General features: G+C 35.7%; 2 protein-coding genes across 2 annotated transcripts in view; one reads left to right on the top strand and one right to left on the bottom strand.

Moving 5' to 3' along the window:
- Positions 1–13438, top strand: part of LOC134743454 (bone morphogenetic protein 1) — a 477569-nt gene that overhangs the window by 175036 nt on the left and 289095 nt on the right. The window lies entirely within an intron of this gene.
- LOC134743311 (uncharacterized) lies at positions 1126–6440 on the bottom strand. Its single transcript, XM_063676704.1, has 6 exons — positions 6408–6440; positions 4115–4157; positions 3333–3433; positions 2970–3050; positions 2136–2236; positions 1126–1312 (listed from the first exon to the last, which is right to left on the bottom strand). The coding sequence occupies exons 1-6, from the start codon at positions 6435–6437 to the stop codon at positions 1126–1128; spliced, it is 543 nt and encodes a 180-aa protein (XP_063532774.1). The 5' UTR covers positions 6438–6440.

Genomic DNA, 13438 nt, shown 5'->3' with positions numbered 1-13438 from the left:
TGTTAATACTAAAAACACAGTGTATAATGCCATACGATAAATAAATGTACATAAAAGTTGGATCGCATTTATTCCAATAACTTATAATCCTTATATGGTCACACAATAGTCCAATGTTACGCAATTGCAATACGTAAAATAAAATAATTTAATTTCCCACACAAAAACCTACCATCGTGTTTACTTCCCGTAAATGTTTGCTAATGGGCAAATAAAATAATATTAATTAATTTTATATCATTTAGCATTAAACATACCTACAGATGATTAATTATACATACATTAATTATAATTCCTCCTAAGTCATACAGGTAAATGTGTAGGTCATAGGTACTATGAGTAACTATATGATTTCTATCATGAAATAAAAATTGGTATGGCATAATGTCTGTTCTTTCTCTGACAATCTTGTATGTATAATTATACATACATATAAGTACTGCATGGGCGGGGAATATATGGGGCGCGACGGGGAATATATTTATTTATTTAGTAGAATATTGTATGTAGGGTTTTCTATAGATTAAAAAAAACACTTAAAACCGGTTGCATTTATTTACCTTCAGCAACAATAACTTGTTTAATTACTTAAAAACTGATATTATAATTTTGAAAATAATACACAGGCATGCCCGTGGAGTACAAATCTCGATGTAATCTTTCAGAATCGAGTAAATTCAAAGATGTTTTAAAATATACAAAATATTTTCCAGTTTAGCATCGTCGATTTTATCAAACTTTTACCTCAATTTAAAGCACAAAATAAATGTAATATATTTTTTTTTATTGAATTAAGACGAACTGATTATCAATTTATTCTAGCTTGCCAAATAAAAACGGCAAAAAGAACCCTTGGTTACCATGGTAACATATAATATTTAACTTAGATTTGTTCGGAATTTAGACTAGAATCAGTAAATCATTTTACTTACAGTAGTAACATTACAATTAACAAATATAATGAATAAAAATATGTAGCCTGACCAGTAATATATGATTAATGTCAAGAGGGCGCTGTTCATTCTCATGTATAGGGTGACAGTTCAGTATAGTATGAAAATATTAGTTCCAGTGAAATTCCGCAACATGGCGCGTGATCATATATTCCTGGTCAGGCTTTATAAACTAAGTCGCTATCACTTTAGCAGAACAGCTTAAAGGAACTCCGCCCTTAGGCACCACATATTCCAGTTTAGTGCCATCTAGCGAGAGCACGGGGAACATGAAAGGCAGTCTGGTCTCGTAGCAGTCTACCCTCTGTTCTCGAAGGTGATCTTCGTCTAACGCAGTAGAATGCGTTCGGCCAGGTGAACTGGAATAAAGGTAATACACATTTACATTATTCTTACTTTTACCACTAAGCTCAGAAGGTTCGTGAGAAATTAATATTGTTGTCTGGCAGACCAACCACAAGATGGGTCGATGACGTCACCGACAGCTGGGGGAGGCCTTTACTCGCGAAGAGGTCCACCAATCATAGCAATTAAGTTATTTTATAAAATTAATAATTAAGTATGTTATAAGCTATAATTTATTTATTTTTTAAGTATTGTTCAAATTGTGTGGAATTAAAGGCTTTTTTATTTTATTTTTGTTTTATTTTATTTTTTATTGTGTGATTAACTCTTTGAACTCCAAAGATCTCAACTGCCGTGTGCGGCTACAGTTGGTCCAACATCAATCTTCGTGTCATTTCCGACAAGGTTTACGATCTCACCGCACACGATTGATTTCGCTGTATCTATTTTAGTCGTATATTCTCCTGATTTTTATTACTTTCAATCAGTAAAAAAATAATAGAGTTAGACCAAGAAAAGTCTGCAGAGATTTTGACAGCACATGCAGTGCCGGTGTTATTTATACGTCAAAGTTTCATAAAAATAACACCTGCACGTGTGCTGTCAAAATCTATGCAGACTTTTCTTGGTTTGACTCTACTAAACTGTAAAGTAATAATAACTGATTTATTCACATTTTTTTCCTACGTATGTACTATGGGCATAACCTGGTAAAAAAGTATTCGAAAATGTAATAGGCGTTCATACTATAAGAGTACATATATTTTAAATACGCGTGGCGCAATTGTAATTTTTTCAGTAAATTAGAATTGTTGAAACTAAATATTACTATTTTACCTGCATTCTTCTATTTGAATCGTAAATGAGAAAATATCATCGTTCTGGACGACGAACCGGATCGTGTCGTTATCGTCCAAGATCAGGTACATTTTGTCAAACTGGAAAAAATATAACATTTTTAGATATACAGAAGAGCATCGGATCAATAAACAAGTGAGCTAGCAAGCAATCTCGGCCGAAAGCCTCAAAGGCCGCAAATATGCCGCCCCTAAGAAGTTTACATGTTTGCATTTGGCGTCGACATTTTAGGGCCATGAGGGCTAAGCGCGCGTCGGCTGTATAAAAATGTTTCAGGCTTCTGGTGACCCGAGGACTAGCCACCGTATAGTAGTAGCGAGGCAATATGGCCCAGCCTTCGAAAGTTCTCGGCACCTTGCCCGTTGACATCGATCTGGGCCAAATTTTTTACGTTAAATATACGTTTTGTATTTAGTAAGTTTTAATATGTTTGTCCTATAATCTTTCAATGAATTTAGCCCCCTAGCCCCGGGTGTGTTGCCTTTACATTTATAAGGGTTGGCGCGGCATTACAAGGGTTGGTTCTGCTAACCGGCAGAATGCAGACACTTGCATGTGCATAAAAGTTGATTTATAAAAGCACATGACCTGTAGTGCCAATTCCTTACTCTGTAGTGTGTTCGTGATGGTGCAATGAGTAATATTTCCAGTGCTCCGAAAGTTGAGTTCTTGTAAGCTTATAGGGTCGGCAACTTTTACTAATTGGAGCTGCGATGCCGCTCATGCGAGCTGCGCGCTTGTTTCATGGTCACGGTCGTGTTGTAAAATTTGAATTTTTTCATATAATTATTATTGAAATAAGTGAAAACTCACCAGCTTAATAGTATTGCAGCTGGCGACGTCATCTTCACTGCTGCGGTTGGCGATCCCTCCGCCTTGCTGGAACTGCAGTTTCTGAGAATAAAATAAAATAAATTAATATTTGGGACAAATGGCTCACTAACTTTATTATTGAGCGGAAAGCTTAAAATAAATGGACTTTAAAGAATAATTAATCTTGTCCTAATTCATAACGTCTACTTCGCGCCATTAGACTTTTGCACAGTCCCCTTATAAGGTAAATTTGTTTATTATTATTATTATTTCGATACATAGGGTCATTGCGCTAGTGATTGCTGCACAAATTTGGACTTATTGCAATCCTTAAAAACCATTAAAACCATTCTGTAAACTTACCACTCCATCCAAAATCTTTGCAAACGTCTCTTTCGGGTAGTAGTCTGGTTGTACGTGGCAGTACGACCTCCCTTTACACTGTTCGGGCCAAGCTTCCTTAGCTGAAAACAAAACAATATACAAAAAAGCGTTTTATACGAGCGTATAAGCTCATTTTTAGAAGCGCGCTTAGGAGCATATACCTACGCTACGCTCGTCTTTTCCCACGCGTGCCATTCGTATAAGTCGTTCGATTTGTAACTGGCCCCGAAGCGACCTAAATCCGTTGTCGATTGTTAAGTAAAACCGCACGTTTGTTACGGGTCGAATTTTTTAATAAAAGAAAAAAAAAGTGAAAACTAAATGCTATGACAAACTTAACACTAATTCCTTAAAACTAAAAGTTGTTGAGCGCCAAGAGGGTTTGAAACTTATGTTCGGGATCCTTGCTAATCCTGCCGTCGGCTAGCGTACTCGAGCGAGTTTAATTTATTTCATTATTCGTTTTACACAGGGCATGTCCATAGGCTATAACAAACGAATCACTTTATACTAATGTCCTAGGACATGCCTTAGCATTTCACTCTGTGCTTAAATACTTGCCCCTTGTCGTTCTAACTTTACCTAATCTTTCATAGTGAAATATATGGGGCATTTTCTATGAAAAGGGACCTTATTGTCGATGGCGCTTACGCCGCACAGCGTCGCGCGGCATTGTTTTTATATCGGAACATCGTTTATAATGGCGTAAGCGCCATCGACAATAAGGTCCCTTTTTATAGAAAATACCACATATAACTTACTTGGATATGCGTGGTTTACTGTCAGTCCCATCAGAAACAACATCTGAAAATTTTAGTTTTTCTATGGTTACTTAAGTGTACATATTGCTAAAATAGATAAATTTTGTAAAAGGTTTTAGGTATCTAATTTTATTTTAAAATGGTCCAATTAAATGTCTTCTAGAATTTCATCAGTGTTTATCCCGCGCCTAAAATTAATTTCTAGATTTTCCTTCCTTCTGGTATTGGTATCTACAATTAACGTTCTATTGTTAGTTACGTTTTAATATGCATATATTTCAATCTTTGTATATTCAGTCAAGTTAAAGTTAAAAGAGTCTTTCACCAAGCATAACAACCGTAATTGCTTTAGGAAAGTAATTTTTTTTCTCCATATTCTCGTGATGTTAATTTAAAATCTAAACTCGTTGCGGCTGTTACAACTGTTATGTTTAGGCGACGTTCAAATAGCAATAACTGTTGTTACATAATTGCTGTGGAATTATCACGGGCGCTGAATCTGTAAATTTTCTTTATAAAATAAGTGACGGATTGAACGTCATAATCGCAGCAGTCACTCATTTTATCAAGGAAATTGACAGGTATAGCAGCGACGGTGCCGCAGTAATGTCGCAACAGTAATGCGGCTGCAGTTGACATCGGAATGTTACCTTTTGGGGCAATACTGCATGTTGGTAAATAATCAGTCAAAACCATTCCAGCACCGATTTTGCAGTAGGTACCACTATGACGTCCACTTTCACACTTTGTCACTCCATTGTCCGGGTATAGCTTAGACGGACTCTCAATCAATTAATCAATCTTTTATTGATAAAATATAAGTAAATATATTACACGTCAATACAATACTTAAGAGGCCGTAGTCGATTTTGGAGCAAAAATTTTAAATTGACAGATTTAGTCGTTGAAATTATACACGTTTTGTTACGTAATATGTAAATAACAAGTATTGGTTTCTATTAACACGTCTTCTCATCTTGCCTTTTAATAATGAGGTCGCAAGCGTGCGTCTCCGGTAATATATGAAAAGAAGGGGCAGTTTTTAAAAATTCATCAAAAATTTATGGTGGTAAATTATACAAATTGATGTATAAGAATAGTTTCAACAAATGTTGTAGATTGTTTAAGTATCAAAATTACGTTGAAATTAAGTCGATTTTCAGAGAAATTGTCACTTGTTTTGAAGTAATTTCTGGAAAAAATTGATTTCGTCTAACTTTCATTTACACCACTTCAAAGTTATAATAATAAAAATGTAGTCTGATAAACGTCAAGTACAGGATATGTGTAATACAAAATTACCATGTTTAGCCGTCCAAACGTTACGAAATTTACAAATAAGAGCGACAAAATCAGTGCTTTACGCGCGTTTATCTAAACGTCCATCAGAAAAGCAAACATTACTAATTTAGTGAGTCTGTTTTCAACAAATTGATCTGATAAAAGGTAAGATAAGAAGATGCGCTAATAGAAACCAGTACTTGTTATGTCAATTAGGTAACAAAAGGTGTACAATTTCACCAACTAAATCTATCAATTTTACATTTTTGCGACTAAAATCGACACCGGCCTCTTAAGACCCCGGCAAGCTCGGCCGAATTGCACCTTCTCATACAAACGTAGTTCCGCTCTCATTTTAGAAACTACGTGTTGGATTGTAATGAAACTTTGCACATACAAGAACATGAGATATATCTAGGTCTGAAATTAGTTTATATAGCTCCAGTTTATAAAGCAAATGAAATAGAGCAAAATTAAGTTTTGTATAAAAAACTTAAATTCGCTGTATTTTTTTAAACTATGGTATCTGAAGCTACATAAACTAATTAGACATAGATATAGGTTATCCTATTGTAAGTACAAAGTTTCAGGACAATCTAGCTAGTCGTTTCGAAATGAGAGCGGAACTACGTTTGTATGGAGAACCGAGCTTGCCGGAGACCCTTAAAGCTAATGGAAACCACACATTATTATACTCTAGTAAGCTTTGTAATGTAATTAAGTTGTATGACATTCTACAAAAATAACTTTATAAACTAAAATACATGTCATATGCTAAAGAATAAGTGACCAGGCCCTCCAGTGGCCGAGGCTGGAATCCAACCGGCGCCGGCGTCTTTATTACCTTACACCCTGACCACTAGGCTACTAGGTCACGGCAGTACCGGTCCCAAATCTTCGAGTATATGCAATCTTTAAAAGGCTATGCCTTTGACCAACTCTTAAAGATCCCCAGATAAACAATAACTGTGTTAAAATAAAATCTTAAAAAAAATAAAAATGTAAAACTTACCACAGCAATGAAAACGTTGACAGAAACCATATTGAGTATATTGACGCTTCCTTAAAGCACAAGCAGTTCGGTTTCTTACATCACCTGTACTACTTGGCTGTTATGAATATCGAGGAATATATACTTACTGAATAGTATTTCATGATTTTCCCCGAAAGGATTTACGTATTGTTTGATGTCACATAACCTGCGTCAGAACGAACACAGCTGGAGCGTGAGCGGGAAGCTTTGACGTGTTTTTACAAGCTTTTACTCTTTTGTATCTACAAATACACGTACCTAGCTAGATTCAGATTTACCAATTTATTATGGTTTTGAACTGGTTTTGACACGACCTTGAAAATCGATCACGCCGCGCCGATTGATGCATGTGGCGGTAGGTACTTAACTCGTTCGGTAACAATTCAAATTTAATTCGTATTATACCTACATGAACCTAGCTCCTTTATATCGACAACGTTTTTAAATGTCATCATTTAATCATTTTCATCACAAGTTCCACTTCACAAAATGGTGCTTTTCAAGAACAAATTCACGAGTGACTTTAAAAATACTCGAATCACTATCAGGCTCTCCTTCCTAGTTCTATCAGCTTTCGGCACAACAACAACGGTATCGGCAAAACGTAAGGTGTTAAGGAAGATTTTGGGACCTGTTAAAAGGGACGATGGTAGTTAGGGCATTCGGTAAAATGTCGAAATCGAAGAACTCATAGCCGTACCGAATATAATGGGTAAAACCAAGGCTCCGTTGGCTGGGCCACCTCGAAAGAATGGGTGAAGATCGTGCTGTAAAGAGGGCATATTTGGGCCCACCGACTGCAGGACGCCGTCCTGTAGGTTATCCTAAGTATCGGTGGGCGGATAGAGTGGACGCAGATCTCCGGGTGCCCGGCGTCAGTGAAAACTGGCGTGAATCCGCGCAGGGCCGGGTAAAATGGCGTGCTCTTGTATTAGAGGCCAAGACTCATTTTGGGTCATCGCGCCAAACTAATAAGTAGTACTTAAGTATGTAATCGGCACCAGGGGACCGCAATTCGCAATTAATTCCAATAGCTAATAGGCGTACCTATAATATTTGAAGATGTACCTCCAATTCTCCAGGATCAAATCATCATATCCTGACAATTATAATAAAATAGAAAGATTATAATAAAATAAAAAGATAATATATTAAAAATTAATATAATAAAATAAGCATAAAATAATAAATATTAGCTTTTAATCTTATGTCTTGAACATAAGTATCAAAATGCGTAAATTTTAATTTATGTACGTACATATATACCTGCACTCTCCTAATAGTTATAGCTTAGTTTTAGGAATACTTGCTGCAACCTAACAGGGTTCATGTGTGAACTTACCCTAATGTAATATCTGTTTTGTACCACATGATTAACATGCAATAAATTATGAATTATGAATGTGATCAACTGAAAAATACATGGTAGACAAAAGGATTTTCCAATTTTCCCTACAGCCGTATTTTTCTTTTTTAAGCCGGTTATAAAAACAGATAAATCCTTGCGTAGCAACTAAGTATGAAATAATGCATGACTAATAAGTTTCAGAATTTCAGCAGTCGACATTTTCTTAATAACCTTATCTGACATCAGAAAACCAGTTCGAATTTGGAACTTATTGCATGACAATACGGTCCACAATTGAGTACGTTTTCAAATGTCGCTTACGTTTGTAATGCATTTAGAAGTTCCTTTACGCACAGAAAGCGTTTTAGGCCAGGATTACACTTGTAAGTTTTACTTATGTAAGTAGGGCCACAGCTACACTACAGAATGAGATATTATGAATATCGTTATCTCATTCTAGCAAAAAGCTTTGTCCCTACTTACGTAAGTAAAACTTACAAGTGTAATCCTGGCCTTACGTCAACAGGATAAAATACCAAATATAGATTGTGGTTAGCATTATATAAATTCCACTGTTTTAGTAATATTTAATTTTATATAATATGAAGTAATATTTGCCTGTTATGCAATACTTTAAATTATGTAGTCATTTATTTTATTATAAATGCTGGTACCTATACTAAACTTGTTCTTCGTAAGAGTTCGTAAGATTTTGATGAAATTGTTGAATAAAACCATGTAATCAGATTTCATTACTGAAACAAAAACACGTTTTTACCTAAGCGCCACTTGCACCATCCCACTAACCCGTTAATCCAGTGTAAAATTGTACTGGTAACTATGGTAACTCCAGGTTTAACCGGTGAACCCCGGGTTAGGGAATGGTGCAAGTGGGCCAAAGAGGTATATAACAAACCTCTATTAAATTTTATTTAGTAAACGGATCAATAATAATGGCGAAGTTGACTAGCAAATCAATGTAGCAATTGTAGCAAGATTGAAATTCTTGAAATCAAACGAAATACGAAATAAAAAAGACGCCTGCGAAATATACACGAGCAATTAAACTGAAGCATAACATAGTGCAAATAATATGTCAACAGGAGAAGAAAAGAAACAGAGAGAAAGTTATTGTTTTACCCCTTGTACTATTATTGATTACCGAGCAAGCGAAAGATTCTAAAATTAAAAAGTGGAATCTTAGCATTGCGAGGGTTGCAAGGTACGAGGGATAAAGAAACTTTGCTCCCAAGTGAAACACAATTTTTTTTACCACACCAACATGAGGAAAATACTAAAAATATGCATCATCTTGTTTTGCTACTCTTGTGGATAAAATGCAACTTTCTCATCAGTTTCTGAATAATAAAGAGAGCCTTTACGTGTATGTATTGTGAAAAGTAATATGTTTTCATTGTCTAACACATTCACAAGCTACATTTAATAACTGCAACTGAAAACGACTCGTTTGTTTCTGTTTTAAAATTTATCGAAATTAAAGAAGTCTTAGTCTCGCAGATGTGGGAATATCCCATTAGAATGGCCAACGGTTTTTGACATTCTGCTCCCCTGAAAAAAAAGTGAAATAAGTAGTTTAACGTCAATGAGTTTAGTAAATCACGTTGCTTTTACTGTTGCTAAAAAAATCAAATTCAAATCTACTCCATCAGGAGACATAAATAATTATAATAAGTAAATAAACAAATATTAAATAAATATTAATTTCCTACATGTAATTCTACTCCTATTCTATTTCTTTTTCTACTTGTACTACGTTTTGGAAACTCAAATTCCCATACAAAATGACACTTAATGCAAACACGTACGTCACGTCACGTCACGTCACGTCACGCTATCTAATGAAATTTACACTAGGGCACAGGGCAGACACGCTATACAGCAAAAATCACTTGCGCTTCTATGTGTGAACGGCACGTCTGTACACGCGTCATGCGTCATAGTGTGAGTAAGTTGCTTAAAAAAGTTGCTGGAGTTGCAGGCGTACATAGGCTACGGAGACTGCTTAACATCAGGCGGGCCGTATGCTTGTTTGCCACCGACGTAGTATAAAAAAAAATACTGAGCGGTCGGCAAACGGGCGTCAATCTGGTGTTTCGGGGCGAGGTAATTCGAATCGGGGCGGGGCAGTGCGTGGCCGTTCTATATGATAATACTATTACTTATTCTGCGACTAGGGTTACAGGCGTATTTCATGGATGTCAATACAGTACCTAAAGTATACTATAATTTAAAAACTTACTCATTCGAGCAACGAGTCGTATTTATTTTCTAAGTAAGGATCTTATTCAGAAGGGTTTTCGGGGCATCAGGAACCTCGTATGTAAATGGCTCCACCTATAAGTTGAAAAATTAATGTCGGTCAAGCGCTAGTTATATGTATGATCTCTTCAATAACTAAGTAGATAATATTATATATTATAGTCTGATAAGTTCCACACTCAAGTTTACTTACGTAACATACAATGCCATTATTTTATAAAACAAAATATTAGCCAACGATTTCATCTTTAAAACACACTTAATTTATAAACATAGCACACTAGTTAATAAGTTAAACATACTTAAGTTGACTAATAAACGTATGAAAATATATGTAGATATTTGATACTGATGAGATTCTTGATTTATGTACCATTTATGCGTGTTACCGTAAAAACCCGTTTTTAGTGAAAACGCGTTTTTCTACTTAAAACTAGTTTTCCGTATCGCCTTGGTGAGTACTAGTTTTAACTGCGATTTTCAGTTAAAACTAGTTTTGACTAGAAATAACGGGTTTTTACTAGTTAAACTAGTTTTCACGGTATTATACCAGAGTTAAATGATAGGTGCGACGACGAGCGAAGGGAGTACTCTTCCTGGGGGTATTTAGTCAGGGCTTTCAATATCGCAGGGAGTATTTCCTTTACACTTATGTTCGGATTCTGTAAGAGGGATAAATGCTTCACTTGTTATATGTGTCTATTTTCCTTTCACATGTGTGTGACCTTTCCTATGTGTGTGATGGTCAAAAGAAGAAAGTGGGTTTGTTGCATAGAGCAGAAAAAATCGTTACAAAAAATGTAAAAATGCGACTAATAATTCGTTATTTATAGTATTTATATTTACCTGATAGAGAGGCGTTGCTGCAGGCAGTTACAGCAAGTATCTAAAAAAAACATTTATCGTAAAAAATATTTTAACTAGTATTATTTAAATTATTTTACATTTATACCACGTACCAAACAAGCATACGGCCTGATGTTAAGCAGTCACCGTAGCCATAGGTACTTATAAGTACTTTTATAGCATATAGCATATATAATTATGTAGTTTTATGAGACAGTAATAAAATAAAGCAAAAAAAACCTACCATTAACATTTTAAACAAATACATGGTAACACAGCACACACCAGACCTCAAGAAACTGAAGAAGCAAACTGATTCTTAGTGAATGATTCATTCATAATTAAGTAGTGATAGCGAATAAATCTAAAGGTGCATCCACACTATTCCACACCACAATATACTTTTGTGAAGCAACACTGCATCAGTAAAATAACTAGGTGGGCGTTTTCTAAAATAAATAGGTATTGATAACCTGATTCTCACAGATCGTAGTAATTTTGGGTTCTTTCAAGTCAGAATCACTAGCATATTCAATTCTGATGATAAAAAAATGTCCCAAAAATTTAATTAATATTTAATTAATTAAAAAAAAATTCACCCTAAAACGGGACGTAATGGAAAGGACACTGGGGACATCTTTTTTTAATAGTGGGATGGAGAATGCTGTCGATTTTGAGTAGAATGAGCCAAAGTTTTAAATATTTATTTTAGAAAACGGTAACATTAGGTGACTTACCTAATGTTACCGTGTTGCTCAGTGTTGCTACACAAAAGTTACCTGCGGTGTGGTGCACCTTAACCGCTAGCGAAGTCATGAACTTTTCTCCTAGAGCGATTTAGGGAGGGGGGGTCTGATTCTGTTTTAACAATTTGGTATGGTTTTCATATCATTTTGATACGACCGACGACTCACTGTGTAATAAGTTAATAACACCATCTCACGCACACCAATAAGTGCAACTAGTACAAATGAAATGCCTTACTAGCTTACTAGCCACATGCACATAAATATATACAAAAACACACATTATATCAACGAATTTAGACGACACAACCAGTGACTCGCCAGTTAAGAGGTCACTGATAATGGGTTATAATAAGTACACAATAACAAAATGGCAACAATTACAATTTATCGGTACGACTTGGAGCCATATTCACGCTTATTCGATGATAAGATTGGATTGGTCGTTAGTGCATCTCGTTTTTACTTCGAGCTCAGCATATGTTCGAACTTGCGACGCATTTAGTATTGTCATTATTTTGGGAATATAGTCTTAAGGGGCCCACTGAATATCAGTCCGCCGGACGATATCGGCCTGTCAGTTGTTCGAAATTCGGAACTGTCAAATTTTTGTTCTAACTGACAGGCCGATATCGTCCGGCGGACTGATAGTCAGTGGGCCCCTTTAAGCACTAAAATATGCAGGCCATCACGCTCTGTCGAATTCGCGCCAAAAATTATGAGCGTTGAAACCGCTCAAAAATTCAAGTTTTTAAATATAACATTCACTGCCCCCAACGCACATGTGCGTTCACCGTCATACAAGTTTGTTCCTCGCGCCCTGACAGTGAATGCGTTAACTGTTTACACGAAGCCTATAAGCGTACATGATCGTTGAACGTTTTTCACAAATCCTATTCGTCTTTGATCATAGGTAATCATCATCCCATTTAAATGCACTACAGTATGGGTACGTATCTGACCAGAACCGCATCCTGTGGCGCAACGCAACAAGGAAATATATACGCGTTGCCAAGTCGGTTGTAAATTATATTTATTTATTTTATTTATTTAAATATGATATGGGAAATACGTATTTTACATTTCAACTTTTTGCACATATATACCTAATTTTGGACTTTATGTGAAATGATATTCTCTGCTAGTCAAAGAGAAAAGTAGTCATCACAATAAGAGTTTATGAAGTTCACACATATACATACCTACGGTCAAAGAATTTGCTTCCTGAGACATTTTTACGCTATTTTCTGTGTCTCGATCGCACCAATGTAGGTACATCAGTGCAAGGACAGATGTGAAATAAATACATGGCACAAATGTGAAATAAATTTCCTTACGTACAATCGCCATCGGATATATCGGAGTGGTCAAGGTGTTTACAAAATCTGAACACGCACACTAACGCCTTAACAATAGTGGCGTGTTCAGATATTTACGAGCACCTTGGCCGCTCCGATATATCTGATGGCGACCGTACAAAGCGATGAAACTGACTGACTTTACCTAAACATATATTTTGACAATGCAATCTATAGTTATCAGTAGTACCAGTAGTAGTACCAGTGTTCAGGGGCCAATTTCTCGAACGATAATAGACTAATGTTATTAGTGTGTTGCTATGGAAACTCATACGATTTGACAGTTCGTGGACTAATAATATTTTATTTTCTTTTCTTTATTGGGGAAAAAAACAGATACAGGCCAGTGACAATACACAGACATGATTATAAAATTATAGGTTTAGCATGCATCCTAACACAATTCCCACTAGGAGTTCAGGCATTAATTTT

Source organism: Cydia strobilella, chromosome 8 (assembly GCF_947568885.1).
Source record: "Cydia strobilella chromosome 8, ilCydStro3.1, whole genome shotgun sequence".
Taxonomy (NCBI): Eukaryota; Metazoa; Arthropoda; class Insecta; order Lepidoptera; family Tortricidae; genus Cydia; species Cydia strobilella.
Note: the sequence above shows the minus strand (reverse complement) of the source record. Positions and strands in the feature narration are given on the sequence as shown.

What these genes read in the sequence shown, in the direction of transcription:
- LOC134743311 (XM_063676704.1), bottom strand. Translation starts at nt 6,437, where the DNA reads ATGGTTTCTGTCAACGTTTTCATTGCTGTG. An exon ending in GCTGCAATACTATTAAGCTG is followed by an intron (nt 2,237 to 2,969) that starts GTGAGTTTTCAC and finishes TATTTTTTCCAG; the next exon opens with TTTGACAAAATGTACCTGAT. An exon ending in ATTCAAATAGAAGAATGCAG is followed by an intron (nt 1,313 to 2,135) that starts GTAAAATAGTAA and finishes CCTTTATTCCAG; the next exon opens with TTCACCTGGCCGAACGCATT.